Source organism: Drosophila gunungcola, unplaced genomic scaffold (assembly GCF_025200985.1).
Source record: "Drosophila gunungcola strain Sukarami unplaced genomic scaffold, Dgunungcola_SK_2 000001F, whole genome shotgun sequence".
Lineage (NCBI taxonomy): Eukaryota > Metazoa > Arthropoda > Insecta > Diptera > Drosophilidae > Drosophila > Drosophila gunungcola.
In genome coordinates, this window is record NW_026453197.1 from 19,002,244 (window position 1) to 19,029,051 (window position 26,808).

Genomic DNA, 26,808 nt, shown 5'->3' on the forward strand with positions numbered 1-26,808 from the left:
GGATTATTCATAGACTTAAACTATTTTGATACAATTAAGAATTTTCTTGATACATAAAAAAGTCAATTTAGTTTCTTATACCTTCTTAGATTTAAACATTGTTTGGGCGGGAACAAAAGTAATTTAACATTTCCCTGTTATTTAGCAGAGTCATGTTAGCAAATTATACCGAGCTGCCAACATATCATTTATTAATTAATTTATGTTAATAAAATATAACTTAAGTTGTATATTTTATTTAAATCCTAAAAGCTTACTCTGTTTTCACTCATAAATTAAAATATTATATGCCGTACAATGCATAAATATAATTTAAAAGAAAAATTAACATTAATTAAAAAATAAACGAACTGGGTGATTACCCGATACATTTACTCTTGTAATTACTATCGCTTACTATCGAAACTAAGGCTCGATAGTATCGCGCGCCAAAAATACCATCTCTAATGGCTCGCATTGTTTACATTTTGTTGGCACGCTAAAAAATAATAGAGACCCGTTGGATATAAAAGTAATTCCCGTGGCCCAGCCAAGCCTCAGTTTTACATGAGCTGCAGACGACAGTGGTACGTATCCGGAGGCCCAAGGAGCGCCATTGGAGGCCATCGGAAAGTGTCCCCTACGGATTTGCAGCCACATTTCTGGCGTGACTGCGGCGCATTAAATCACCGGCCAAATCGCGGCGACGAACAACAACCGGAAGTGCAGCGCGAAAGGAGCAACTGGTGGCCACACACATGGAGGTTTACGCCTGGGTAGGATCTACACCCCCATCTCCTCCTTGAGAAACTAAGGATATCTTCGGAACACCGAAGACTCGAACATCCTTGCAGACCAAGTATTTTCAAGGGAAACCCTTGAATGTTAGGATTCCATTAGGTTTATTTGATGGGCAATTCAGAACTACTATAATATTCGATTTTGTGATCCGATTTAAAGATTAAAAATGTCAATAACTATCAGAAAGATTCGTTCCTTTCATATTAAAACAAGCATGAAAGATAATAGATTTCAAATTTGAAGAGATTAGTTACCCCTTTAATTTTAACTAACTTTATTGGATATCATTTTTATGAAGATTGTAAACAGACCAATTATTATGAGGGGAAACCCTAAGAAGATGGAATATTGCGGTCATGTTTCAGACCAACAACTTTGTTAGGTGCCCCAAAAGTCAGAAATAGATAAAAAAAAATGTTTTAAACCATCAGAGTTTTCCGTTTGTATTATATAGAACAAATTTCCAAAGATAAGACAATGTATTTAAAACAGTTACCTTTTATAAACATAAAATTTATTTTTATTTTAAAACATGTTCCGTTATATACATGAAATTTCTTTAAAATTCTATTGATTTATTTATTGAGTACGCGCAATACATTAATTCAGATTAAAAAAAATTTTAAATCAAAAATTAATTTTAAAATTTTCTAAGCTATTAGAGCTCTTGGTTCCTATCATATTGCAAAAAAAAACGAACGATAAGATATTGGGTTACAAACCTCTAGATTTTCGTTATATTAATTATTATTTCATTTAACTTTAAATAATATAAAATTCATGTTGACTTTGAACTATGTTTCCTATACAGACTTCTAAAATTCTAGATTTTATAAAGATAACATTTTTAAAGACATTTTTCCCCCTTTGGCCCATGAATCTTTTCGACTGACACGAAAATCAACTTAGAGTATATGAACTGCACTTTCCATTATGAACTTTGGGCTAAAATACTGCCCTCTGCAAGGGTAAGCCAAACAAAACCAAAAAGAGACATTTGCCAGGGCATTTGCATTGCAAATTAATGAGTGATTTCCTTCGCTTGGGTTTTCGCCCTTTTTAATTTTTTTTGTTCTGTCTCAGGGTGCCAATTCTCACGGCCAGCTTGGCCTTGGCTTTGAGTCCGAATTGTGCATGACACCGCAGCGGGTGACCAAGTGCTCCTTCGCCGCCCCCCAAGTGCGCCTCATTCGCGGTGGTGGTGGCCACGTCCTCATCCTCGACACAAACGGAAGGGTTCACTCCTGCGGCTGGAACAATCGTGGTCAACTGGGACTGGACTCCATGGAGGACTGCCACAACGAGTTCCGGATGATTCCCACCGAGTGTTTTGGGGTAAGACATTGTAAAGGTATTGAAACATATCAATTTTATACATTTTAAATCACCACCACCAGATATATGCAACCGCCCACATAATTTAAGCCCGTAGAGGCCGTTTAAGGTTTAATATTTAAAAAAATATTGTATTTTATAACATGTAATATAAACGATATTCGTAATGTTTTATAACCATTGCCAATATCTTGAACCTTTTTTAGATCAATTTTAAATTAGATTTTACTACAAAAAAGTTCTTTGTTTTCCAATACAAAATGGAATTCTATAACTCTGTATTATGAAATATTTTTTTTATTTTTCAACTGTCATTTTCTTAACTCCAGGATGTTCCTGTGGAGACCATCAGTTGTGGTTGGGACATTTCCGGAGCAATTACGCTGACCAAACGCCTATATGTCTGGGGCTCGAATGCCTTCCAGCAGTTGGGGATTTGCCAGCGTGGATTTATAGCGGTGAGAAAGCCAATGCCAGTGAAACTGCCTCGAGATGAGCTCGCCAAGAGGATTAGCTTTGGCATGAGGCATTGTGCGGTACTCACCCAGGACAACAAGATCTATGTGTTCGGAAGACTAAAGATCATGGATCCACCGCCCATTGAACTGGATATTACGGCCACCTGCCTGCACCGCTGCAATACGGTGAAGATACAGGTCCACAATCCCAATGAACTGCGAATTGTTTCCATTTCGAGTGGCCAGAATCATATGTTGCTCAAGTGCGTGGATACTAGCGATTCGGGCGGTGGCAGCACCAAGAGAATCCTCACTCTAGGAGATAATAAATTTGGGCAATCCAATGCCTTCCAATTCGAGGAGGATGTGCGGCAATTGGCCGTGGGTTGGACCCACAATGCGGCGGTTCTAAAAAACAACGAGATTCTGGTGTGGGGTCGAAATTGCTATGGTCAACTGGGAACTGGTTCCTTCAGCGAACAACAGGCGATTCCCATGCCACTTCACCTGAAACTCCCAGAGGACCAGAGCACAGCCAGGATTCACATGGGAGCCGAGCATGGGCTGCTCAGAACCACAAGTGGAGAAATCTACACCTGGGGTTGGAACGAGCACGGAAATTGTGGCAACAATAGCACCGAAAATTTGTGGGCATAAAATATGAATTTGATAGACTAAAGTAATCTTTAAATATATATTTTTTTTCAGATGCACCCCGACACTTTTACCACTGCCCCCAGTTAAATTGTGCGGCGCTGGAGCGGGATTTTGTTATGCGATTACAGAGCCTCTTAACTGACTTCGGACTATATACGCTTTTTTGTGAATTTTAGCTTAGGTCACATTTTTATATTACTAGTGTACAGCTTTGCTAACAATTATTAAATAAATATATTACTGTTGATTTTAAAATAATATAAATAATAATAATAATATGCCTTCCAATTATAAGTATTTAAGGTTTTACAATGCGTCAAAATAATTTCCTTTTTCAATTTTCCGGTTCTATGGTCACACTGCAGCTTTTTGACATTTGCACATGCGCTGTTTCCGGAAATTGTGTTCGTGCCAAATATTTTCTTTAATATTTTTTTAGCCTGTTATTGTTATCTCTGAATTATATTATATTGACATAGGTGAGTGAGTAACAGCTTATCAAAATAAATAATTAAAAGTATTTATTAAAAAAAATATAATAAAGTGAAAAAATTTAATAACTTTTAAAATAATCGATTCATATAATTTATAATATATATATGTATATGTATATATATATATATATATATATAAGATAATAAATAATAGTGAAAAAAAAACATTAAAATATAGCGTAGTGTTGGTAAAGCTATTAATCTTGTGTCAAAATTTTTGCCGAACATGTGTCTTCTATTTTTTCCTGTGATTGTCTTGGAAATAAAACTTGACATAAGTTTGTGCTGCAGCGGCAATAAATTAAATGTTTACGTGTAATCCAAGCCTGAATTGAGTTGTTTTATAAACAAACACGGAGAGTGCGAATTGTTTGGGCTTGTATTTGATAACTTCCCCCACTGGCTTTTATTTTACTTCCATTCAGAGAGCTGCAGGAGACAGCTGAAAAAGGTTGCACAAATTTTATTTGGAAAGTTTCAATTGACAGATATTCTTACATATATTTATAGTTTCTTTATTAAAAAGCCTAAAATGTCCGAGAATACCAACAAGGTCGAATTTACACCTGATGAACTGGATGCCCAGGAGGCAGCGGCGGCCACTGAGGGTAAAATATTCTCTTCAATTTAAAAGTCAACTAAATTTATCTATATAACATTATATCTAACAGCCAACATATCCAGTCAACTGGCCAAGCAAATCTGGTCTGTAAGGCCCAATGATGTTGGCCTGGGAATTGTGGAACCGCCCGAGCCACCTGTGCCCAACTATGGCACTCCATCTGGATTGGGATTGGATTCAAGCAAGCCACCGTCCAGCGATAATGCCTCAATTTACATAGGCGAAGTGGAACGGGCTCTTTATGGTGATTCATCTGGCTATCCGGAAAATGGCAGTCACAATTACTTCAAGGCTGCCGAGAATTATTCATTGTATGGCGAGAACTTTCTGGACTTTCCCAAGGATGCGGCTTCCTGTTTTTCGGGTCTGGAACCGATGGTCAATCATGCCTCGCATCCTGCGCCAGGATTCGAACGATCCGCCAGATTGGCGGCTCTATATGACAGAGGACAAGCTCCGGTATCCAACTTTCCGGGGGTAAGATATGTTCAAGTAGACTGGAACTCTGATCTATATGTTGTTGTAGGGAATTTTTGGTTTAACTATGGTAGCATTTCTGTGTTTCCTTGTTTGGTATTGACTAACTTTATTTTTGGCTAAAAATATAAGCTATATAGCATAAGGATCTACTTTTTTTCGACGTAAGATATATGTGTATAAATTTTTTTCTATTTAACTAGTAGTAGTTTTTCTATTTTACTTGGTATTCACTAACCAACATTTTTTTGGTTGAAAATATGTTCTATTTTTGTATGATGATTAAAGAAAAACTATCTGCACCACATTAAAGCAATAGATTTCTTTGAACCTCTTGGCAAGAAATATCTAAAATTAAAATCGCTGGTTTGTGTAGCACCCACAATTTTAATGGTAGATGTATAGATCTAATCATTTATAAGCAAAATTAATTAATTATAAGCTATCCTTTTTCAAACCTATCAAATTTCAGGGCGGCTATCAGCAACAACAAAGACAGCCACATCAGCAGCAGCAACAACAACAACAACATCGCCAACCTGGCCACGATAACAACAACAACATTAGCAATTTGCATAAGAATTTCAATGAGATTCCTTTTCCTCAATTTTATCATCAGATGCAACATCAACAACCGCCGCACCCACATTTGAATCCACCACACCACCAACATTATTTCAACATGCCACAAAAGCAACAGCAGCAGCCAGGTGCTCCATTTCCACAGCAACAGCAGCAGCAGCAACATCTGCAGCAGCAACAACATCTACAGCAGCAGCAACAACATCTTCAGCAGCAGCAACAACATCTGCAGCAGCAACAACAGCAACAGCATCAACAACATCAGCAGCAACACCTGCAGCAGCAACATCTGCAGCAGCAACAACAGCAACAGCATCAGCAACATCAGCAGCAACACCTGCAGCAGCAACATTTGCAGCAGCAACAACCACATTCGCAGCAGCAACATCAGGGAGGGGACTTTACAGGATTGTGTAATTGCAATCCCAATGATCTCTCTATATCGCAACTCTACCAGCAACTGGTGGCTTGTAGTTTGCGCTCCAATCAGCAGCACCACCAGCAACATGCACAGCAGCAACAACAGGCAACCCAACAGCAACAGCAAACGCCATCCAGTGCTGCCGCCACTGCTGCCATTATTTTTGCCAGTCTTGAACGTCAGCAACAGGTGCAGTTGCGCCAGTTGCAACTTCAACAATTGCAACAGCAGCAACAGCAGCAGCAGCAGCAACAGCAACAGTCGCGTTTGCCACGTGGCATTTTTGGAGGCAACAATGGCCAGTCAAACGGAGGAACAACTCCACCAACAGGCAAGGAACCTCCGGCAGGAAATCACATATAAGACTGCAAATTCAAGGGAGCCCCAAAAAGGTCAGACTCCATATTCACCAAGTCAAACGGAATTTAAAATCAAACTTGATTTGAATCCATCAAATTAACATTTTAACAAAATTATTTCAAGTCAAGTCTCCACAAGAAAATTAAATCGAATTTAAAATCTAACAAATTAACCATTTTAAAACAATTATTTGTTTAATTTATTTGTGGTTTTCTTTGGACTTGATAGTTTTTAAACTACTTCTTGTATTAACTATTTTTTATGAGTCAAATTCCACCTTCGATAAACAAAACAAAATGTCAGACTTCTATAAACAATCTTAACCAATTGTATACTATAAAAATAAAATTTTGTTTAAATAATTAAAATTTCTATTAATAACCAAGTCTAACCTCATATACCAAAAAAACAAAAAAAAAAAAACAAAATGGTACTTATAATAACAATCAATAAACGCCAATAATTTTTAACACTTAACATTTTATAAAATGTATTTACTTATTATTTTCTGTTGGTAAAATAAAATACAATCTTCACCATATTTACATATATTTTAAATAAAATTTTTTTTTTTAATAAAAACCAAGTTAAAAGTAAATACATATGTGTTGTATTTATAAGTTTCGGTTGGTAATCGTTTCCCATTTAACCCCATCAAACAGCCGGTGCTATGCCGATTCTTTGCCTGCCCCAATCGAACTCCACGTAGTTTTCCCTCAGGAACACATCGCCGATTATCCAGAAGGTCAGACCTCGCATATCCATGAAACCAGAGTAGCAAAAGTCCTGGTAGACAATCACATATGTGTGTGGCTTCACATAAAACTCTTTGTCGCCAATGCCAAAAACAATCACTGGAAGCTGGGTAATCGTTGAACAGTCAACAGTATACAGATCAAAGGTGGCATTATGCTGGGCTCCAATGGCATTGTTTATGGAAAGGATATCCAGAACGGGTCCAACTATTAGAGATGTTCCCGTGTCCATAATGGCCTTGCATCCGCCTTCGCAACGCCTTGATCCCTTGCCGTGAACCTCAACGAAATCCATTTTGAAAGTCCAATACCTGGCCTCCGTGACATTTGTGTAGGTCAAGGGGCCATAGTACAGACTCGAATTCGATCCACCGAGTATCATTGAGCCACCATCGCTGGAGCCACTTTTCAAGTGAAACGAAAATATGGGCTTCTCCACCAATTTTTGGTCGATCATTTGCTGGAAAACAGGCGTGGATCCAGTCATTGAGAGTGGCTGAAAAGCCAGGCCACAGATGCCATCGAAATCGGAGCAGGAATCGGAAATGTTGACCAAACCAATGCCCTGTTTTTGGATTTTTAAATCCCCAAAAGCCACATCATCCGAGGCCACAATTCCTTTTACCGATCCCGATCCATAAGTAATGGTAAAGGGAATTTTATCGGTTTGAAAAGTTTTCGAGTGGGATTCCCTGAAAAATTTATTGCCGCACTTTTTGCAAAATTTGCAATGCGAACTGGGCACCCAAAAATCCGAGGATCCTGTATCGAATTGCATGGTGAATGATTGTTCTCCAGTCGAAACATCCCCATAGAAATTGGTATCGTACGAATTTTTCAAAGTTTCGGTTAACACTACGCCGCCTTTGTCTCCACTTGTTGGATTTACAGCATTCACTGTTCGAAGTGGTGTGTATCCGAACTTTCTTCGCAGCGCATTTCGGAATTGTAGATGCAAATGGGCATGGGGCACTTTGTGGTGTCGATGGGAACGTCTTTGCAGGCGAAATCGGTGAACTTTTCCTTCTACCAACACGATCAGGCAGAAAAGTAGGATAATCACACGTAAGTTCATGGTCACTCACTGACTTAGTTCCTGGTCAACACACCTGTTTTTATAGCTTTGCTTGTGAGATATTTACCCATTCGCCATTTGTTTAAATTCACACGTAAAGTTGGTTAGGCATGGGGCTTAAACTGAAATATGTGATATATTAATAATATACATATTCCAAGAAAATCAATTAAAACGTAACTTGAATTTATTTAATTTTTTGAAAAGAATTTATTTAATAATGGACTTTCATTTCATAAACAAGTGCTTATTGGAAATTAATAATAATATATATTTGAAATTTTATAAAATTGTATTTAATTTAACACGTAATGTCGGTTAAGCAAAAGTAATATATTATCAAAGTAAATATACTCTGAAAATCATGTAACACGAGAGAAAGTTTTTAATATGGGTGTTCATTTTATAAATATACGGTTTCAAATACAAAGTTCTTAGCGGCAATCATATTTTAAAAATTTAGTGGATGGGTTAGTTATTAATGGAAAGACTACTTAATTAAAACTTTATTTTTCAAGGGCTATGAATGTGAACAATATGAATTGCTGAATAATATTGTGTAATTAGTGAGCTGCTGGAATTAACTAAAACGAAATATGTGTTAAATGTTTAAATAAAAGGGGTTTGTTTATTAAAAATTGTTAAGTTCGTATCCAATGGGTTATTAATAAAAATATATATTTTAACGCGGAATAATGTTGTGGAAATTAGTGAACTGCTGGTGCCATTCCAATAAGTTTGTTGACAGTGTCGTAGACCGTGTAGTAAACTCCCAAGAAGATTTCGCCGAGAATCAACAGTTTGTTGCCTCTCAAGCTGGTAAATCCCGAGATACAAGACTGTCCATATCGCAGCACATAATCGGTGGACTTCAAGCGAAATTCCCGGTGGCCAATGGTGAAAATAATATCCGGTAGATGACTGATCCTAAAGCAATCCACGAAAAAGACACTGCTTGAGTGGTCGTGGTCAATGCCCAATATATGATTGATTGCGTTTAGATTTTCCTCGGGCACAACAATCAGGGAAGTGCCCACATCGAGTATGGCCTCACAGTTTTTACAAAAGCTAAACCCGTTCACCGTGGCACTTTCCATGGTAAATTGCCAGTATCCAGCCGTTGAAACGGGCACATACGTGAGACATCCGCTATAAAGTCCCGGATCTGTGCCGCCCAAAATCAATTCACCACCGTTTACGGCATCTGTGCCTTTCCTATTGAGGTAAATGGAGAACACTGGCTTTTTAATCAGACCCTGAGCCACCAAATTGAAGAACGGTGGTGTAATACCATCGATAGCTATGTTCGAGAATCCCAAGCCGAGTATTCCAACGAATTCTGATTTTAGGAATGCCAAGGCCTCTGGTGCATTGGTGATCTCGGCAAATGTTTGATTTTGAATGGAAAATCCAGCTATATTCACTGTGTCCTGGGATTGAAAACCCGAGAGGGCAATAATTTCTCCATCCCTATTGGAGCCATATTGAATAGTGAACTTGGCATTCATGGCCTTGTGAGTTGTGGAAGCACTTGAGTTGTATTTCTTCTGCTTCGCACAGGGTATAAAAGTATCTGGGCACTTGCTCGAATAAACCCATAGATTAGCAGAACCTGTATCTATCAGTACGTTTTGTTTCTGTGGCGGATTTCCAATCTCTAAGGATACAAAATACTCCGTGTTATATAGGTTTCCAAGTCTGGCCACTCCTGATCCAGCGTCTATTGTTATTGGCTTTGTGGTAGCCACCGTTTTTGAAACTTCAACTATTAGTTTGTGCTTTATAGACAATGTCTTTAGTTCGTTTTGAACATTCTGCTCGATTGGTTCAGGATTCTTGTGTAATCCAAGTCTTAAACGTTTACGCGAATCCACTTCAAGTGCAAATAAAGTCAGTATTGTAAGCCAGCACAGCAGTAACTTAAGCCAGATCCACTTGACCTTCATGGTCACCAAGTTTTTCGATTTGCCAATTGAGGCCTATTTGGTCACGTATTTATAGCTCAGCAGCTTGACTTCAGTTTCTTTCTTTCAGATAATTAAAGCATTGCAGCTGAGGTCTTTGGCTTCACGCCATTAAGCGGAGAATTTCACACGCGACAGTGTGAAGCATTCTGCATTTCGAACATTTTTGGGGGGGCCATTTATCATTAATTATGCGTATAGTAAATGATACGAAAAAGTTAAATGGCTCACAGAGTTTATAAATTGATTGCAGTGTTCCTACATTCAAAACTTAATAAAGAGGTTTTTCTTTTTAATAAGAATTATTGAAAATGATAACTAAAATCTATAATTTCTAAAAATTCAGTTATTTAATGTTATTAAGTGATGAATAAAATCGCCAAAACGCAGTCTGGAAACATTTAAAAAATCACTCTTCGTTTATATAACTTTATTTTTATTTTTTTCAGATAAGCAATTATGCCTCTATTTTTGGTAAATCCAAATTCACATATGTTATAAAAATTATATAAAATTTACATTACTAAAAAAAAAATAAATAAATAATAATTATAAATAATAAAATAAATAAAAAAATCTATTACATTGATATTTATTTTCTTTTGTTTAGTAACACAAAAAGGAGCAAAAGTTTTAGGTGCAAAAACGGGGCCATCTTTTTGTTCTACTTATAATTTTTTTAAGTTTTTGTATCTCAGCATTGTATTAAATATATAGAATGTATGCGACGTTTTTGCCTAGTGTGCCCATTTAATAATTTAAAATCATTACTTTTTAAGTATTATTTTTTTTTTATTTTTATAATCACTTGAAATCTTAATATTTAACAGATTGTTCGCTCGTTCGTTGAAGATTTAAGCCAGGTTGGCGAAACCCACGCGGTTCTGGCCAAAATCGAACTCGGAGTAGTACTGTCCCAGGAAGACATCACCCAAAATCCAGAAATCGGTGCCAATGTAGGTGAAAGTGGACATGCAGGTGGTGTAGCTGTCATCGGTATAGGTTTGAATGTAAACCGAGGGCGGCAGATCGAAGTTGGTGCCACCAATGTTGAAGGTCAAAACGGGCAGCGAGTTCACGGTGGCACAGGGCACATAGTAGTCGCCCTGGATCAGAACAGCTCCAATCAGGGAGTTAATCTGGGCATAGGAAGTCGGAGGACAGGCGATCAAAGAGGTTCCAGTGTCGGCAATGGCCTGGCAGCCACTCGAAACCACAGTGCCATTCCAGGTGATGTTATTCACACCGAATTGCCAGTAACCCTGTTCGGAGACCTCAACATAGGTCATCTCACCGTCGATCAAGTTCTGATCGGTGCCACCCAAAGCCAGTTGACCACCCTCCTCCGAGGAGCCATTCCTGTCCAAATAGAAACCAAAAACAGGCTCATCAATCAATCCCTGCATGTAGAGGTTGAAGAACGGCGGCACCACATTATCCTCGGCGATTTGCTGGAAAGCCATGCCCAGAATGCCATCGAAGGCCACATCGGTGAAGCTGTTGCCTGGCTGCGAAACGGCCTCTCCAAAGGTTTGATTGGTTATAGACAGACCATTAATCGACACAGTATCTATGGCCAGGTAGCCAGTGACACTGCCAGTTCCATATTGTATCGCGAATTTCTGCCACTGGACACAAAAGTGGAGGAGGCACTGGAGTTGTACTGATTGTGCTGCTGACAGGCCACATCGGTGATCAAACACTGGGCAGATGGAATCCACAAGTTGGCGGAACCCGTATCGAAAACCACATTAAAGTATTGCGGCGGGGTGCCAATGGCTATCTCACCATAGTAATACATGTTCATGGAATTGCCCAGCTCCTCGGTGGTATAGTCATTCGTATCCTGACTGGGATAATCATTGCCATAATCGGGCTGCACATAAACAGGAGCTCCATCCTCGTAAATTACAAGATCATCCGTCTGATGGTACTTGTATTTCAAAGCCTGAATGGCCTGCTTTCGATTGCGATGAGTGTTCTTGTGATCCTTGTTCTTGTGAATCTTAATACGCTGTATCTCAGCACTGACCAAAGCCAGAATGGTCAACAAAACCAGCCACTTCAACATTTTACTTCACTATCTTTTTATGAAATTTAACAAATTATTTATTTTCTACCCCCTTTATTGTCTGGGGCTAGACTGAAGAAAGCACCTGAGAGCACTGCTATTTATATGGTCGGTGATAAGTCCAAAACTGACCCAAAATTTATCACCAATCGAAAAAGATAAAAAAATTTGATCGATAGTCTTTATCGATCTTAGCCTTTGTTTACACGACTGGCTGTCGTGCAAAAACGAAACTCGAAGCAATCAAATTCAGCCTTTTGGATTTTAGATAAACTTCCCAGTAAATCGACAAAAACTTTCAATGAAAATGTCTGGCAGTTAATTGCACATTTTGCCACACATTGATAAGAAAACTTAAGTTTTTTGTCAACAAATCATTTTGTACTGTAAATTTTTTATTTTGATCATTTTCTGGTAGTTTTGTCCGTCTGGGTACTAAAGGTAGCAATACTATATTTTAATCAAATTAATAAAAAATAACGGTTATTTTTCCCACCACTATTTTATTTATTTTGTCCATGCAATTAAACTTAAAAATGTTGGTCCAAATTTTAGATTTCCAATAAGAGCACATTGTTTATTTTTCCCACGAGCAATGTATTTATTCTTTCCTCAAGGCTTTCTAATTCATTTATTAAATACATACATATCTGCCTGTCACCAAACATTAATATTTTTTTTTTATAAAGCTTGGAACAAAATAATACATCTTTTGGCTTGGAAATTTCTTTGTGAGGAACTCATAAAAATATATTTGGTATTAATATAGTAACTGTTTAATGAAAGTAAGTCGATTTTTAGATGTGTAATACTAATGTCTTTCATTTATTTTTTGTATTTTATTTTATAACCTGCCACCAAATATTAATAATTCATTGTAAAATATGGTTCCTTTCGGTCTTTAGAACTTTCAAAAATATTTGTTTAAACTTTGGGTGCTATGCCGATAAGCTTGAGACCGAAATCGAACAACAAGAAGAATGCTCCGAAAAACACGTCGCCAAATACCCATATATTATTCAGTTCGTCGCTACTATCACTAGAGGTCTCAGCACTGCAGTCGGAGAGACTTGCGAAGCCAGAAACGCAGGTTCCACTGTAGTTGAGAACATAGTCGGAGGGGGTCAAAGTGAAGTCCTTCCAGCCAATATTCACGACAACATTCGGCAGACTGGACGCCTTGCTGCAATCGATGATGTAGACGCCATCTCTTTTAGACGATTCCTTGATGCCCAGCTTGTTATTGATGACTTTCAGAGCCGGACAGGGAACAATTATCAACGAGGTACCCGCATCGAACATGGCCTGGCAATTATGGCAGAGTGTTTTACTGCCTATCTTAATTCCGCCCACAGTGATCTGCCAAAAACCGACTTTGGAAAGCGGCACATAGGTGAGACATCCTCTGTAAAGAGTGGGATCCGAACCGCCCAGCAGCAAAACTCCACCATTGCTGGCATCCGAATCGTTTCGGTTGACGTAGAGCGAATAAATGGGATCGTCGATGAGTCCTTGAGCGATCATATTATCCAGCGGGGTCGTCACTCCATCGAGGGCAATTTGAGAAAGTCCCAGACCAAGAATGCCATCGAAATTGGAACGTTTACAGAGGCTCAGAGGTGCTGAATTAATCACACCAAATGTCTGATTCTTCACCGCCAAATCGCCAACTGTGAAAGTGTCCGTGGAGAGGAATCCATTCAGATCGCTTTGCGATGCATACTGTATGGCAAAGGATGCTCCATTCTGCTGATGTGTTTGCGACTTACTTTCGTCGTATCCATTGTGTTTCGCACAGGACTTGTTTGCGAAGTCCGAGGAATAAACCCAGAGATTTGATGAGGCTGTGTCCACTAGAAGAGTGACCTGCTGGGTTTTGGGCTGCCCAAAATAGGCTTTTATATAGTATTCCGTATTGTGAGAATTGGTCAAATTATCTCTCGACACAGGTTTTGTCACGGCAAAGGATCCTCCCACTGCCTCTGTATCTGTGGTTGTGAACAATATATTCTTGAGCCTCCTCTTTTGGCTGATGAAACTCCTGAGCACCTTGTGTGATTGGTTTCCCTGTGCAGACTCAGTTGCACCGACTTTCGCCATCTTATCTTCGATTCCACACCGCTTTGGCTGAGGCACAAAATGAGCACAAGGGTCAGTGCCAGTCCGAGTTGCTTTGAAGACTGCATCGCACTTGGTCGTCACTGTGGCACTAAATCGAGAAGAGGTCACGTATTTATGGGAAACCAAGCTAGAATTCCATTGTAATCAAGTCGGGCTTAGGTAATTCGTTTTATGCAATGTAACTAAATAGGATAGACTGACACGTGGCCGGTATTCGTGCATTTATTTAAGCTACGAGTTTTGGTTGATTTAATTTTATTGAACAAAACTATTTTAAACCAATAAAACAATTACAATTTTCACTTCCCGTTAAATTTTCTCACTTTCTGATTTCTACTTCAGAGCTTACACCATTTCTACATTATTTACCTGCGATATCTGGTGGCACAACTTAGCTAAAAGCTTCCAAAATTCGCCACAGAGAGCGCCTTTCCTGTCGACTCTGTAGAATTCAATGTCGAAATCATTTTACATTTAATAATTTTACATTTAAGTAATACAATCATTATTTGTTGAATTCAAAAGAATTTAATTAAAGCTTGATTGTTAATAAATATGTAATCTCTTTTAAAACGTTTTACAATTAAACCTACTAACAGTTGAATCTTGACCAACGCAACAATTAAGCTTGAAAATCAACAAACAATAAATGGTCCTATAACAAAAAAACAATACAAAAAAATCCAGCACGAAAACACTCAAATTTTTCCGTTAAATTTTTTATTTTACTTATAAACTTGTACAATTTGTTTATTTCCATATATAAACATAAAATATTTGTTTATGTTTGAATTGCTTGCATCTTCAAAAAATACGCATAATGCTTTTAAAGGTAGACATGCAAGCATGCCCCTGAATTTATCCGGATGTGCGAATGTACAAATTGGCCTTTGTTTAAATAATATATTGTTGGGAAGTCCTATATAAGAAGACGGGCGAATATTTTCGGAATCAGTTAATAGGCAAAATTTGCCTTTCGTGCTTTAACACATTCGAAACTCTTTCGAAATGTTTCAGTTCAGACATTATTTGTTTTACGCCTTTGTTGTTGGCAATCTGTACGGTATGGTTAAATCCCAGGAAAATATTGAATCAGTTTGTGTTTTAAAGGATGCCCCAAATCAATGTGGGGCATTCTGTCTCTCCGCTCAACTTCCATTCATCGATCACAATTACAGGGTTCAAAGGCAATTAAAATCCCTTACCGAAATGCTAGAAAGAATTGAAAAATCAGCATTGACGGTGCAAAAAGAATATCCGGAAAATTTGGAAAGAATTCAACAAAATCCATTGAATTTACAAAAAGAAAATCAGGCCCAGTTGGACAGAATTGAAAAAGAAATACGGGAATCTAAGGCATTTATGGAAATTATTCGAAGAGAAAATCAGGTCAAATTAGACAGAATTGAAAAAGGCTCACAGGAAACACAGACAACTATGGAAGGGATTCAAACAAAAAGTCAGGCCAAGATGGACAGTATTCTGCAGAAGGCCAAGATCATCTCGCTTGGCTTCCAGTGGATAGAATCTAGATACTTCTATATAGAAAATAATGCCAAGCTGAGCTGGACCAGTGCTGAAAACACTTGTCGCAAGAGGGGAGGCCATTTGGCGGCTTTCGATAATCAAAAGGAATTTGACGCCGTCACAGCGAAACTCCATCGTAATACGCCATACTGGCTGGGCATTAGTGATCGAAAAAAAGAGGGCGAGTTTGTCTCTGAATCCGGAAATCGTCCAAAAATATTGACGTTTGCCCATGGAGAACCCAACAACCAAGGTGGCAATGAGGACTGCGTCGACATCTACAATGGAGTTATGAATGATTTACCATGTGATTTGCAGCGTCATTTTATTTGCCAGTTAGACAGTGAAGTTTAGTAAAAATCAAAAAAACCAAGATGAAAATGTTAAAATGTCCACACATTATAAATCTGATTGTTACAATAAAATGTAATATAAAGAATAATTATTTCAAGTAAATCAAGTAATCTCCTTAAAAAAATAAAAATGTAAGAATATAAGAAATATAATCTTCAATCAAAGCTCAAAAATTGTTTATTGTTATATATAATTGTTTTCCACTTCTGTTACTGTTGACTCACGATAAGGTATTTTATATTGCTAAACATTTTATTAATTAAACCTTTTGTTTTTGTATACATTTTGAGATAACAAATTGTTTATAAACTGGCATATATGCATTTCGTTTGTTTATGTTTGCACTGTTTGCATCTTCAGAATAAACGCGTGTTGCTTTTATTGACCATAGAATTCTTTGGATGTGCTAATTTTATTTATTCCCGTTACACGTAGCGTATACCAATATTGAATTTGTTTAAATAATATTTATTCGGGAATCTCTATATAAGAAGACGGCGATAAATTACAAAATCAGTTTGCTGGCAACATTCGCCTTTTGTGGTTCAAGACACTTGAAAATTTTGAAATGATTAAGTTCGGAATTCTTTTACTTTACGCCTCTTTTGCTTGCAATCTGTGCGGTATGGCTAAATCCCTGGAACATACGGGTTCAGCTTGTGTTCTAACGGATGCCCCAAATCAATGTGGAGCCTTTTGTCTTTCCGCTCAGCTTCCATTCATCGATCACAACTACAAGGTTCAGGGGCAGTTGAGTTCCCTTACTAAAATACTAAATGAAGCCCTGATAAGGCTGGAAGAAATAGAAAAGGCACAAAAAGAATCTGCGGCAAATGTGGCGAAACTTCAACAAGAAAATCAGGCCCAAATGAACAAAATTGAAAAGGAATTACTGGAATCTAAGGCAACTGTGGAGAGGATTCAACAAGAAAATCTGGCCAAGATGCTCAAAATTGAAAACGTAACACTGGAATCTGAGAAAACAATGAAAGAGATTCAAAAAATTGTGCAAGAGCACAAGGTTATACCGCCTGGTTTCCAGCGGATCGAATCCAGATATTTTTATATAGAAGGCGAAAATAAACAAACTTGGGCTAATGCCGAGGACACTTGTCGTAAAAAGGGAGGTCACCTGGCGGCTTTTAAAAGTCGAAAAGAACTTGACGCCGTCACAGCGAAACTTCGTGAATACACTCCATACTGGTTGGGCATCAGTGACCAGGAAAAAGAGGGCGATTTCGTAACTGCCTCCGGAAATAGACCAATATTTTTGGCCTGGGGCAGGGGAGAACCGAACAACCTAAATAAAAAGGAGCACTGCGTCGACATCTTTAGGGGATTTATGAATGATTTGCCGTGTAATTTGACACGTTTTTTTATTTGCCAGTTAGGCAGTGAAGTTTAGTTAAACCCAAAAATATTTATTGTCCATATTTTACAAAAGCTAATGCTTAAAACAATATTTTAAAAATTTTATGTAAATCAAGAATAAACCTTTTCAAAAAAATAAGTGCAATTATACAAATTATAAATTTAAATTAAGCACAATACACTAAAGGTATAATCTTTAAAAAAATGGTATAGACACTGTAATAAACGTACAAATTTGAGTTTTAAATATTAGTTTAAAGTAAAACTGAAAATGCAGTTATAGCGCAATTTGACGAAGATAAAAGTTACCAAAGTTAATTTAATTACTTTATTATATTAATTAATTTAAAGGTTCAACTTTGGCTACTTTTAATAATTAATTCACATTCATTCTTTGAATTTCTCTACAAAATTTCATCAATAAAATCAATGGCCAAAACTAAAAAGTTTTCCAACTGGATAGAAAGAGGTTTTCGCATCCTTTCGTTGACTTTCGAGTTGACCCAAGTCCAAAGAAAGCTGGCAGTCAAATCCTTTTTCCCTTGGCCAATAATGAATGCAAACGAAAGTGATTGCAAAAGTTTCGCTAGGCGCCCAACCGACCAAAACCACGCCTCATTTACCCACCGAAAATAAACCAAGTTTTATTTGCTAATTGCAGTAAAAGTGTAGCCAAAGTAAGGGAGTCTGCCCGCAACTCGGGAAAAACTTCGATTTCAATTGGAGTTCCTTCCTATTTTACGAAAAAACAGCCTTTGGCGTTGAGAAAGTTTACAAAAATCTTTAGACAACAAAGAAAGAAAGTTTACTCCATGTTAAAATACTCTATCAATTGAAAATCAATATTTTATATGAATATTTTTTACTTTTTAAAAAAGGCTATTTTATTCATTAAATTATTTTTCTTTTATAAAATTATTGTTAAGAAAATATTGTAATTTTTGGTGACTAGCACACTATAGTGCTAATTAATTTTAATTTTTATCAGAAATAACGTACGATTTTTTAAAGCTTTTTGCACTAAAAGCCTTCAATTAGTTTTTTAAACTCTTTAAAATTAAAAGTGAAGTTCGTTATTAAACCAGAATGAGTTCGTTTTAAAAATCCTAAAATCATGTGTTGCGATTTCTTGGTGAACAAGGTTTGACTATCTCAATTTGATCTTGTTTAATTAAAGACGAATAAATTAATGTAAATTGACCAAGACCATTTTGAAGATACTTAAGTAAAAGTAGTACCCCAAGAGTGCTGGAAAAATCCGCCTTGTTTCGTTTTCGGTGGTAAAAGCTGACTGGCATCGTTTTTCCGCAAATTTCTTTGCAAGTTTTTCCGTCATTCGGCTGGGAGTTTTTCCGTGAGTGGGGATTGCGAGTATACGGAGGGCCATGTTGTAATTGAATTTGCGTCAAGTTCCATTAAGTGGCGTAAACTTTTGGCCTCTGGAATTGAACTTGGCTCACCGCATGTGCATTTTTCATATGTTTATCGCACAGTTGCGATGTATTTTCCCTTCGATTCCGTTCGACGATAAGTTTTGGACGGGGAAAAGCTAAAAAAGTGAAAATAAAAGAAAGGAAAGGAAAACCAAGATAAGTCTGAGCTGTCAGTCACAGGGGTCGCATATGTGCGGTTGTCAATGAAGCATTAAATTGTTTCTGGCATTTTACAATGGCATCTCATCTCGGGCCAAAAAAAAACCCCTACTTTTCATTTAGGACCCTTGTAAATCACATGAAAATCTTGCCCAGTCCATCGCCATCATCATCATTATAATCAACTAAACTATTCACAACTGATTTCGTATGCAGGACAACACAAGTCCATTTTAAGTGGGCTCCTTTTTGCAGGTTAAATTTAGCGTATCAAATTTATGCATTTTATTTTGGCAAATGCATTAAATTGTTAATGTCTGGGGTTTTGTAACGAATATTGAGGTTGGGTTAGGGTTTTTCTATCTCTGACTTTGTATTGGGGTCACAGCTGCTGCCTCGCTGCGTGTTTCGACATCAAATATTAAGATTGTCTGCGACAGCTGGTGACATCTCATTTTTACGCAGACTTTTTTATGCCACACTTGCCATTTTTTCTTCGTTATGTCTTTTATCACTTATCACCCTCTTGGTTAAATATCTGACGTGTAGGACAACAATTTTTAAAGAAACATAAATTGTATAGATTTCTTATAAAAAAAATGTTGGTTCTACAAATGCAGAATTTTAATATATATCGAAAAAGCCGACATATATTTTTAAGGTATACGAAAGTTTATACATCTACGAATGCATATTTTTATATAAAAAGCCTGTAAATAATTAAATATAGCAAATGGTGGTTAATAGTATGAAGTAATTTCAAAGGCCTGTTATTTATTTATTTATTATTATTTATTTTAAAAGCGTATTTATTAGTTTATTATTATTTTTTTAAATATATTTTTAAATCTATTTAAGGACATTCCCTTTAGCTGTAAATAATAGTGCAAAATTTTAGCAATCTAAGCCTTGCATACTTTTTATTAATGCTTTTTTCCCAAGTTTATTTCGTTACTCAAAAAATAATGTTATTCAATAGTAGTTAAAAACAAATATGCGGTAAATCACCATTCTTTTATTTTCATCATATATAATAAAATCTATCCTATCCACTCCAAAAGGAATTCTATCAAAAAGTCAATTGTCAGCTCCAATTCCATGTGCTTCCATTCAATTCTCAGTCCAATTAAACGATTCACCCAAAGGCAGAATATGTGCATGCAAAACAATTTATCAACTTGTCAACATATTAAATGAGACTGGGTTAAAGACTTTGGCTACACCTCCCTCCCCCCTCCGAAAAATCACCTCCACCCATGGCCCATTCAATCCATCCCCTTCAACCCGTCAATTCAATGACGAAGCTTCAATAATATGCCAACTGCCAATATTGCGTATACGTAGCGTTGTGCGTCCATTGTTCACGAACCGAAATGTTTTGCTTGCTGGGATTTGTTTAGCAGTAAGCGGAAATAGTTGTAGGCCAATACGATGGGGGAGTGGTATGCGGTATGGTTTGGATATGGTTGGTATAAGGGCCCAAACCGGGAGCATGTTGTGTATGTTGTTGAAGTTTATATGCAGGATAAACTGTTCAGCCAACTGACGTACACAGCAGATTTCCAGCAGACAGGATCGGGGGGGCTCAGTCTGCCATAAAAGCAAATAACTGTCGTGTGTGCGTGTGCACTTGGGTGTGTGTTTTAGTTAACTGAACTATAGTTGTACTACACACAACACGCAAATACACACATTCACCCGGTATATATATTTATTTATATATAGTATATCTAATATGTTTGTCCATCAATTGTCCTGTCCGAACTCGAAAGCCAGTGCAAACACATGCTGAAATCCAAAGCCAAATCCTTGGGTCAAGTCAACATTCCTGTTCCGAGTCAGTTAATAAATATTTTTTATGCCACATCAACGAGCAAAGTAAATATACCGTAAAAAAAAACGTCATCACAATGGTATGGTAAGCATACTATGTATATTTTCAAAATGATCTTTGTTTGGCTGTCGGTTTATGGGCTTCGCAGCTGTTGCATTTCTCCCAAGTCTTTTCCATGTGTTTATTTGCTTATTTGTGGCCTTCGCCATGGCCACATTTCCAAAGCCAAGTTATGTTTATGGTTTTCGTTATTGCAGGCCTCAGCAGTGGCCAATATTGTGGATAAACATGAAGGGCAATCCCAATTTATTGGTCAACTCGGCGAATGCAAAGTCTAGTTTCGGGGCCAAGAAAATTAGTTTAGGTAAATAGGCTTGAGGAAAAGGGATTGTGTTAACACTGCACTAGAAGAAGTATGTGTGTTCTATCATAAAAGCTACCAAATCACGATTTTATAAAAATATACTCTAGCTTATACTGTATATAAATGAGTAATATTTAATATTTTATCTACAAAAGTATCCTTAAAAAAACTCATTGCCTTAGGTACATGTTAAATACTTACAAAAAATTAATGGTTTTAAATTGCCAAAAAGTTATTTTTTATTTTAAATTATATTAAGAAAAGGCGTTGCTATTTACTACAAAAAATTGCCATTTTAAGCACTTAAATTAATATCTGTTTAAAAGTGAGCTATTTAAAAACATGTTCTAATATATGTCCCTCTTAACTATTTCACGTCAATTTAATGCCTGATAGAAAAACTTTGTGAATTGGCCACAAAACCCCGCCTTGCCAATAAAATGGAGAAGTCCAAAGCCAAAACAGTCCAATCGCAAACTCTCTAGAGTGAAAAAACTTAGGCAACGATGACCCCCAGCTACTTGGTTTTGCCCAAAATGGAAATGCCACCAGGAAATCTCGGAACACATGTTTGCAAAAGGTGGGAGTGGGATTGGCACGCCTCTCTACAAGGATTTTCCGATGCTAAAAAATGGGAGGGAGTCATCTATTAAGGTTTGACATTAGCATGAAAAACGCATTTTTCTTCAAGCACAAACAATGAAGAAAAGTCTGGAATGGAAAATGGTACAAAAAGAAGTGGGGAAAAAGGGAAAATGTTTTAAATAACTTTTCGGCAAAGTTTCTATTCCTATAAAGGTGACAAAGGCATTCAGACTCGCAGAATTCGATATCGTTACGAATCTGATTGAATCAAATTGTTAGAATTTATTTCTTGCCTTCCCTTCGCCAACCAGAAAAAAAGTTGTATTGTATTTTCCTTTTGGCATATTTATGCAATTGAATTGTTTACATTGAAATAACGATTCCGAAGGGTTCGGAAGTTTGGGACTTTCCGCATGTGCCATTGGCATCTTAAAAGCTTTTTCAGACCATCAATTTGGCGCAGTTTGCTGACATCCAAAAGTCAAACGACATTGATGAATTTGAGTTCGGTTTGGTTGGCAAATTGTGACGAATAAGAGTGAAAATGCTTTGAAGAAGATATTCAAGACTAGCCGGTAAATTTTGGCCGTTAGATCATTAAACCCTTCAAAAAAGTTTTTATATTTTTTTGTAGACTTTTGTTTAAATTACAAAAATAAATTTGTGTTATGGTGAAATTACTTAAATTAATTTGGCTTATGTTAAAGTATTTAAGTTTATTTGACTTATAGTTCTATTAAATGACATACATTTTATTAACTGCAGTTAAAGACATATTTAAAATGTAGTTACATAAAGTATTCTGTAATCTAACTAAGTAAACTTATTTAATGACTAACTTTCATTGCAAATTTATGTTCACAAATAAAAAAAATTTGGAAAACAAATTACAATATTACTTTGTTTGCCCATCTTAGTCTGCGAACTGCAGTTCGTTTTCCTTAATTTAAATTCCCATTTTTTTGTTTGGCAGATTAAGGAATACACGTCTGCTGACTGCTGATAAGCGGCAATCAAAGCTTAACCCACAGTCTTAGCCAAACACACACGAAATCCTTATCAAATCCCAGCCAAGAACAAAGGCCAAAGTGAGGCAAAAACTTTGCCTTGTCTCAGTCTGATAGAAACTTTTAGCCAGCAACTCGCTTTTGGCCCATTGACAAAAGTTGACATATGCAAAAATGAAGAAAATGAGAGCCAAAATATATATATATATATATATACAAATTATCAGCACATTTATCTGGGGACACAAAAAAAAAGAGGCTGAGAAGTGGAAAAATGATGCTGGAATGAAAAGTTTTGATTTATTTTTAAGCGCGAAGTTTGTGGGCCTGTCACAACGATTTTTGACAAGGGTGTGTGTACCACGGAGACTTCTGCCAAAAGAAACGGACTGAAATCGAAGCAATGGAAAATGGAAAATGCTAAATCAAATGGATGAAACTTCTTCCCCCAGGATCCAAACGAAGCCAATAGAGGAAGGAGTTGCTGATGGAAGGGACTTTCTTGCTTAACTTTTACTTCTCCTTTTGCCTGGATTAAATCAGCTTAAGGCCTATTAACGACCTCAAGTGACAAAGTCGGTCTCTGTTTTTAATTGCGGACAGCTGCAATGTTAAGTGCGATCAAGCTGAAAATGAGCAGGGATATTCAAGAGGCTTTGCCTTTAAGTCCCACCCAAGTCAACAACTTAAAGGTTCGCTAATAAATTTAAATGTTTTATGTAAAAAATATAGTCTCTGATAATTAGAAAAAAAAATGGTTTGGGACAAAGATAATGGATAAAATTTGTTTTATTCTCGTAATCGTAAAAACCGAAAAAAGATTTAAAACAGTCAATGAAAAAATAAATGAGGTTTCATAATTTTAAAATAATATTCTGAACTTTTAAAAGTATTTAAATTAGTAATATGGAAAAAGTATATACAATTGTTTGGGAGATATTGCTGTCTGAAAGTGGAAGCTAGAACTTCTGTGTTAGCTTTTCACATCAACAAAGGTCTTCCTATAAAAATCATTAGCTTTCTGAATGCGTTAGCTCCATTTTAAATTTAAACTAAAAACTTTCAGACTGCGGCCATTGTATCTTAAGCCAAAATAAATTTACCTTTTTCCTGTTCTGCCATTTTGAAAAGCAAATTTAAGCACAATTTAATTTGCCATTTGTTAATGACAAAGCTGGCTAAAAAGTAAGAAAAACAGCAGCCGTGGCAGCAGCAAAAAAAGGAAAATAGCAAACTAAAAGCATTTCACACACTTGCTAAGTAAGAAGTAAGGGAAGTGGAAATGCCATTTTTGCAGGAGGGAAAACACAGAAAGTGTCTGCAGTGTCACTTGAAGTGTTGCAGTCACCGCGCTGACAACGAAAATAAAAATTTGCCAGTTTTTTTCATTTGCAGCCGGAGAAGACGACTCAGGGAGTCCGCAAAGTCTGTCGGACAATAAACACATGTTTCAGTTTGTAATACGCGGGGCCGTAAAGTTGGCGAGTCCCTCGCAGTACCTTCACGCTCCTCCCCGAATTACCTTCGAAAAAGTGGGTAAAAATTGTTGAATTTGGTAAACGAAATTTCAAATACTCTTAATAAATGATTTTTAAATAGAAATTAGGTTTACTGGGCTTGAAATTATTTTTTACTTATAATTTAATATTAAGTTATTTAAAATATATAGTACTTAATGAAAAAAATATATTGTTCACAAATATCGTGAAATATCCTTAAAATATAGTTTATGTATAGAAATCAGGTTTATTCAATTCGGAAATAATTTTTTTTTTTTAATTTGTAGTGTGGTATAATACTTAAAGACCAACAATTATTGGTAGCAATTAATTGTTAAATATTAAATAGACAAATCAGGATTTTATAATTCATAATTAAAACAGAAATAAATATAACATAAATAAAGCTACTTCATTTTGAACTATTGTAAATTCTTAAAAGGAGTACGTAAGTAATTATAGTAAATTAATCTCAGGAAGGTAAATATTTACTATGATCCAGAATATTAAATTGATTGATAAATTTAAAAGATTAATATAACAACTTTTGTTTAGTGCAACTTTAAAAATACGTGGTGAACTTTAAAAATCAATTATCTCCCTGTCATTGATGTTTTAAAAACCCCCTATTTTAGGGTATTAAAAGAGAGAAGCAAAATTTAATGCGAGGGTAGGCGAAAAGTATCTTCACAGTTGAGTTTGTTTGCCTGTTTGTTATTGTTGGGTATTTTTCGTTTGTTTGTTTGTGTGCGAACACATGCCCTTTTTATTTTATGTTTCGAGTGTATGTGCGAAGTTTTGCACGCATTCCCCTCCTCAGATCGCTTTATTTATTTTTATTTTGTATTCTTTTTGCAGAGGAGATTACATTTGACAATGGGGAACATGTGGTACTCATCGGGCATCCGAGGCATTTGAGGCATTTGAGGATAATGGCTAGGTAAGCCGTGTGAAATTGAACTGTGTCAGTGTCACAACAAAGAATCGATTTTGCGGCAATGTTTTGTGCTTAGGCGTTAAGCCATAGGGATTGGAATTTGGGGCAAAAAGAAAGATTGTATTGGGCAGAGCATGTGAAGATCAACCTGGCCGAACCGTAGGAAATCCGTATGCCAAGTATTTTTAGTGCGCACTGTGAGTAGTTTCGTCTGCGCCTTTTGAATGTGTCTGCATTTCGCCCAGTGTCTGCGGGCCATAAAATTCGCTGGCTAATTATGGCCACTAATGAGCTTGAAATGGCACTTACCAGAAACAGCAATCGAGCACTGTGTGTGTATTTAGATATTTAAATGCTCTATGAAGGCAAAAGCAAACAAAGGGGAGACAATGGCGGCATAAATACTACACACTCTAACCACATCCCCAAGCTTCATTATTTATGAGCGGCAGCAAGTGTGAAAATGTAAAACACTAATTCAAATTAAAGTAGCCAAATCCAAAACGCAACAATTGCCATTCAACTAAATTAGCGACAAGTTTATGAAAGAAGAAATAAATTTAAGGGACATATGGGGTGGTAAGTACAGTAGTTGCTTGATAAGTTGAGCGATTTATGTCAGTTTACTTAGTTGTTAAGACAAAATACCCAAACCAAAATGATTTTAAACATAAAAAGTTTATTAAAATAAAACGTAAATAAATATTTATATTTATTTGTAATTATATATCTGTATTGCAACATTATCACTTCTAAAATAAATAAATTAACAGTTTAATTAAAGTTAATATATTATTAATATACATTTATCTGTATTGTATTATTCGAATTTCTGTAATAAGCATAAGATAACTCTAATAATAAAATATAGAAAAGTATTTAATAGTAAAAAATCCCTAAAGAAATCAAAAACTTGTATAAACTATCACTGTACCCAAAGATATGTGCAATTTACCCAATATCCTCATTGAGCTGTCTGCTTTTTGTCTCCTTGAGCGTGCGTTCTCAACTCCGCTGTTATTGCTGGTTATTAAAATATAGCAAACAAGAGATCGAGTCCGGAGTTCAGGACTCCGCCTCTGTCTGCATTGTAAATTTTAATTATTTCCTACAAATGATGATTAAATTGGCCGCAGGCAACCAGCAGCAGCCAGATATTAAATCAATAAATACAAAAATGCCTGCCTGCATGTGGGAATCCCCTCAGCCATCCGTCCTTCCCTTTTTCGGTTCACGTTCATTCTTTGCAGTTGTTGGCCACGTTTAAATGGCAATATGTAGGGACGGCAGAGACAGCGATGACAGTTTACCGGTTTACAGTTCATTATATTGCATAAATTGACTTTATATCGGTCCGCACTAGGCACAATATTAACAAACAGCAACGACAACAACGACAACAACTACAGCAGCAAACGAAAATGAAATGCCAGCAATTTACTGCCAACTGAAAAAAGGCAAATATGAAGCCAAAAAGCTCCAAATGAACAAAAAGTCAACAGGTAAGGCAGATTAATAAAAATAACTATCGGAAAATAAAAAAAATTGATGACTAGTTGCCGAAGC

At 36.5% G+C, this 26,808-nt stretch overlaps 7 protein-coding genes across 8 annotated transcripts; 3 read left to right on the forward strand and 4 right to left on the reverse strand.

The window, feature by feature from the left end:
- Positions 1–429: 429 nt before the first annotated feature.
- On the forward strand, positions 430–3,489 carry LOC128262823 (secretion-regulating guanine nucleotide exchange factor). The gene is made up of 4 exons (XM_052997363.1): positions 430–755; positions 1,864–2,115; positions 2,445–3,220; positions 3,282–3,489. The coding sequence occupies exons 1-4, from the start codon at positions 738–740 to the stop codon at positions 3,370–3,372; spliced, it is 1,137 nt and encodes a 378-aa protein (XP_052853323.1). The 5' UTR covers positions 430–737; the 3' UTR covers positions 3,373–3,489.
- Positions 3,490–3,605: 116 nt separating this feature from the next.
- On the forward strand, positions 3,606–6,503 carry LOC128262820 (putative cyclin-dependent serine/threonine-protein kinase DDB_G0272797/DDB_G0274007). 2 transcript variants are annotated; one of them, XM_052997360.1, is made up of 4 exons: positions 3,606–3,709; positions 4,235–4,332; positions 4,396–4,823; positions 5,296–6,503. In XM_052997360.1, exons 2-4 carry the CDS (start codon positions 4,257–4,259, stop codon positions 6,187–6,189), a joined length of 1,398 nt encoding a protein of 465 aa, XP_052853320.1. In that variant the 5' UTR covers positions 3,606–3,709; positions 4,235–4,256; the 3' UTR covers positions 6,190–6,503. The 2 variants fall into 2 exon arrangements, with proteins under 2 accessions (XP_052853320.1, XP_052853319.1); XM_052997359.1 differs by lacking the exon at positions 3,606–3,709 and adding an exon at positions 3,952–4,175.
- Positions 6,504–6,778: 275 nt separating this feature from the next.
- On the reverse strand, positions 6,779–8,016 carry LOC128261674 (uncharacterized). Its single transcript, XM_052995467.1, has one exon. The coding sequence runs from the start codon at positions 8,014–8,016 to the stop codon at positions 6,841–6,843; it is 1,176 nt and encodes a 391-aa protein (XP_052851427.1). The 3' UTR covers positions 6,779–6,840.
- A 327-nt stretch (positions 8,017–8,343) lies between these two features.
- Positions 8,344–10,063, reverse strand: LOC128261470 (uncharacterized). Its single transcript, XM_052995185.1, has one exon. The coding sequence runs from the start codon at positions 9,960–9,962 to the stop codon at positions 8,724–8,726; it is 1,239 nt and encodes a 412-aa protein (XP_052851145.1). The 5' UTR covers positions 9,963–10,063; the 3' UTR covers positions 8,344–8,723.
- Positions 10,064–10,751: 688 nt separating this feature from the next.
- On the reverse strand, positions 10,752–12,127 carry LOC128261245 (lysosomal aspartic protease). The gene is given in 2 exon segments (XM_052994835.1): positions 10,752–11,604; positions 11,607–12,127. Coding segments are annotated over 2 exon segments (1,215 nt in total). The 5' UTR covers positions 12,052–12,127; the 3' UTR covers positions 10,752–10,834.
- A 583-nt stretch (positions 12,128–12,710) lies between these two features.
- LOC128261528 (uncharacterized) lies at positions 12,711–14,525 on the reverse strand. Its single transcript, XM_052995264.1, is given in 2 exon segments — positions 12,711–14,105; positions 14,108–14,525. Coding segments are annotated over 2 exon segments (1,260 nt in total). The 5' UTR covers positions 14,238–14,525; the 3' UTR covers positions 12,711–12,975.
- A 615-nt stretch (positions 14,526–15,140) lies between these two features.
- LOC128263575 (uncharacterized) lies at positions 15,141–17,644 on the forward strand. The gene is made up of 2 exons (XM_052998706.1): positions 15,141–16,042; positions 16,545–17,644. The coding sequence occupies exons 1-2, from the start codon at positions 15,181–15,183 to the stop codon at positions 17,456–17,458; spliced, it is 1,776 nt and encodes a 591-aa protein (XP_052854666.1). The 5' UTR covers positions 15,141–15,180; the 3' UTR covers positions 17,459–17,644.
- Positions 17,645–26,808: the final 9,164 nt, after the last annotated feature.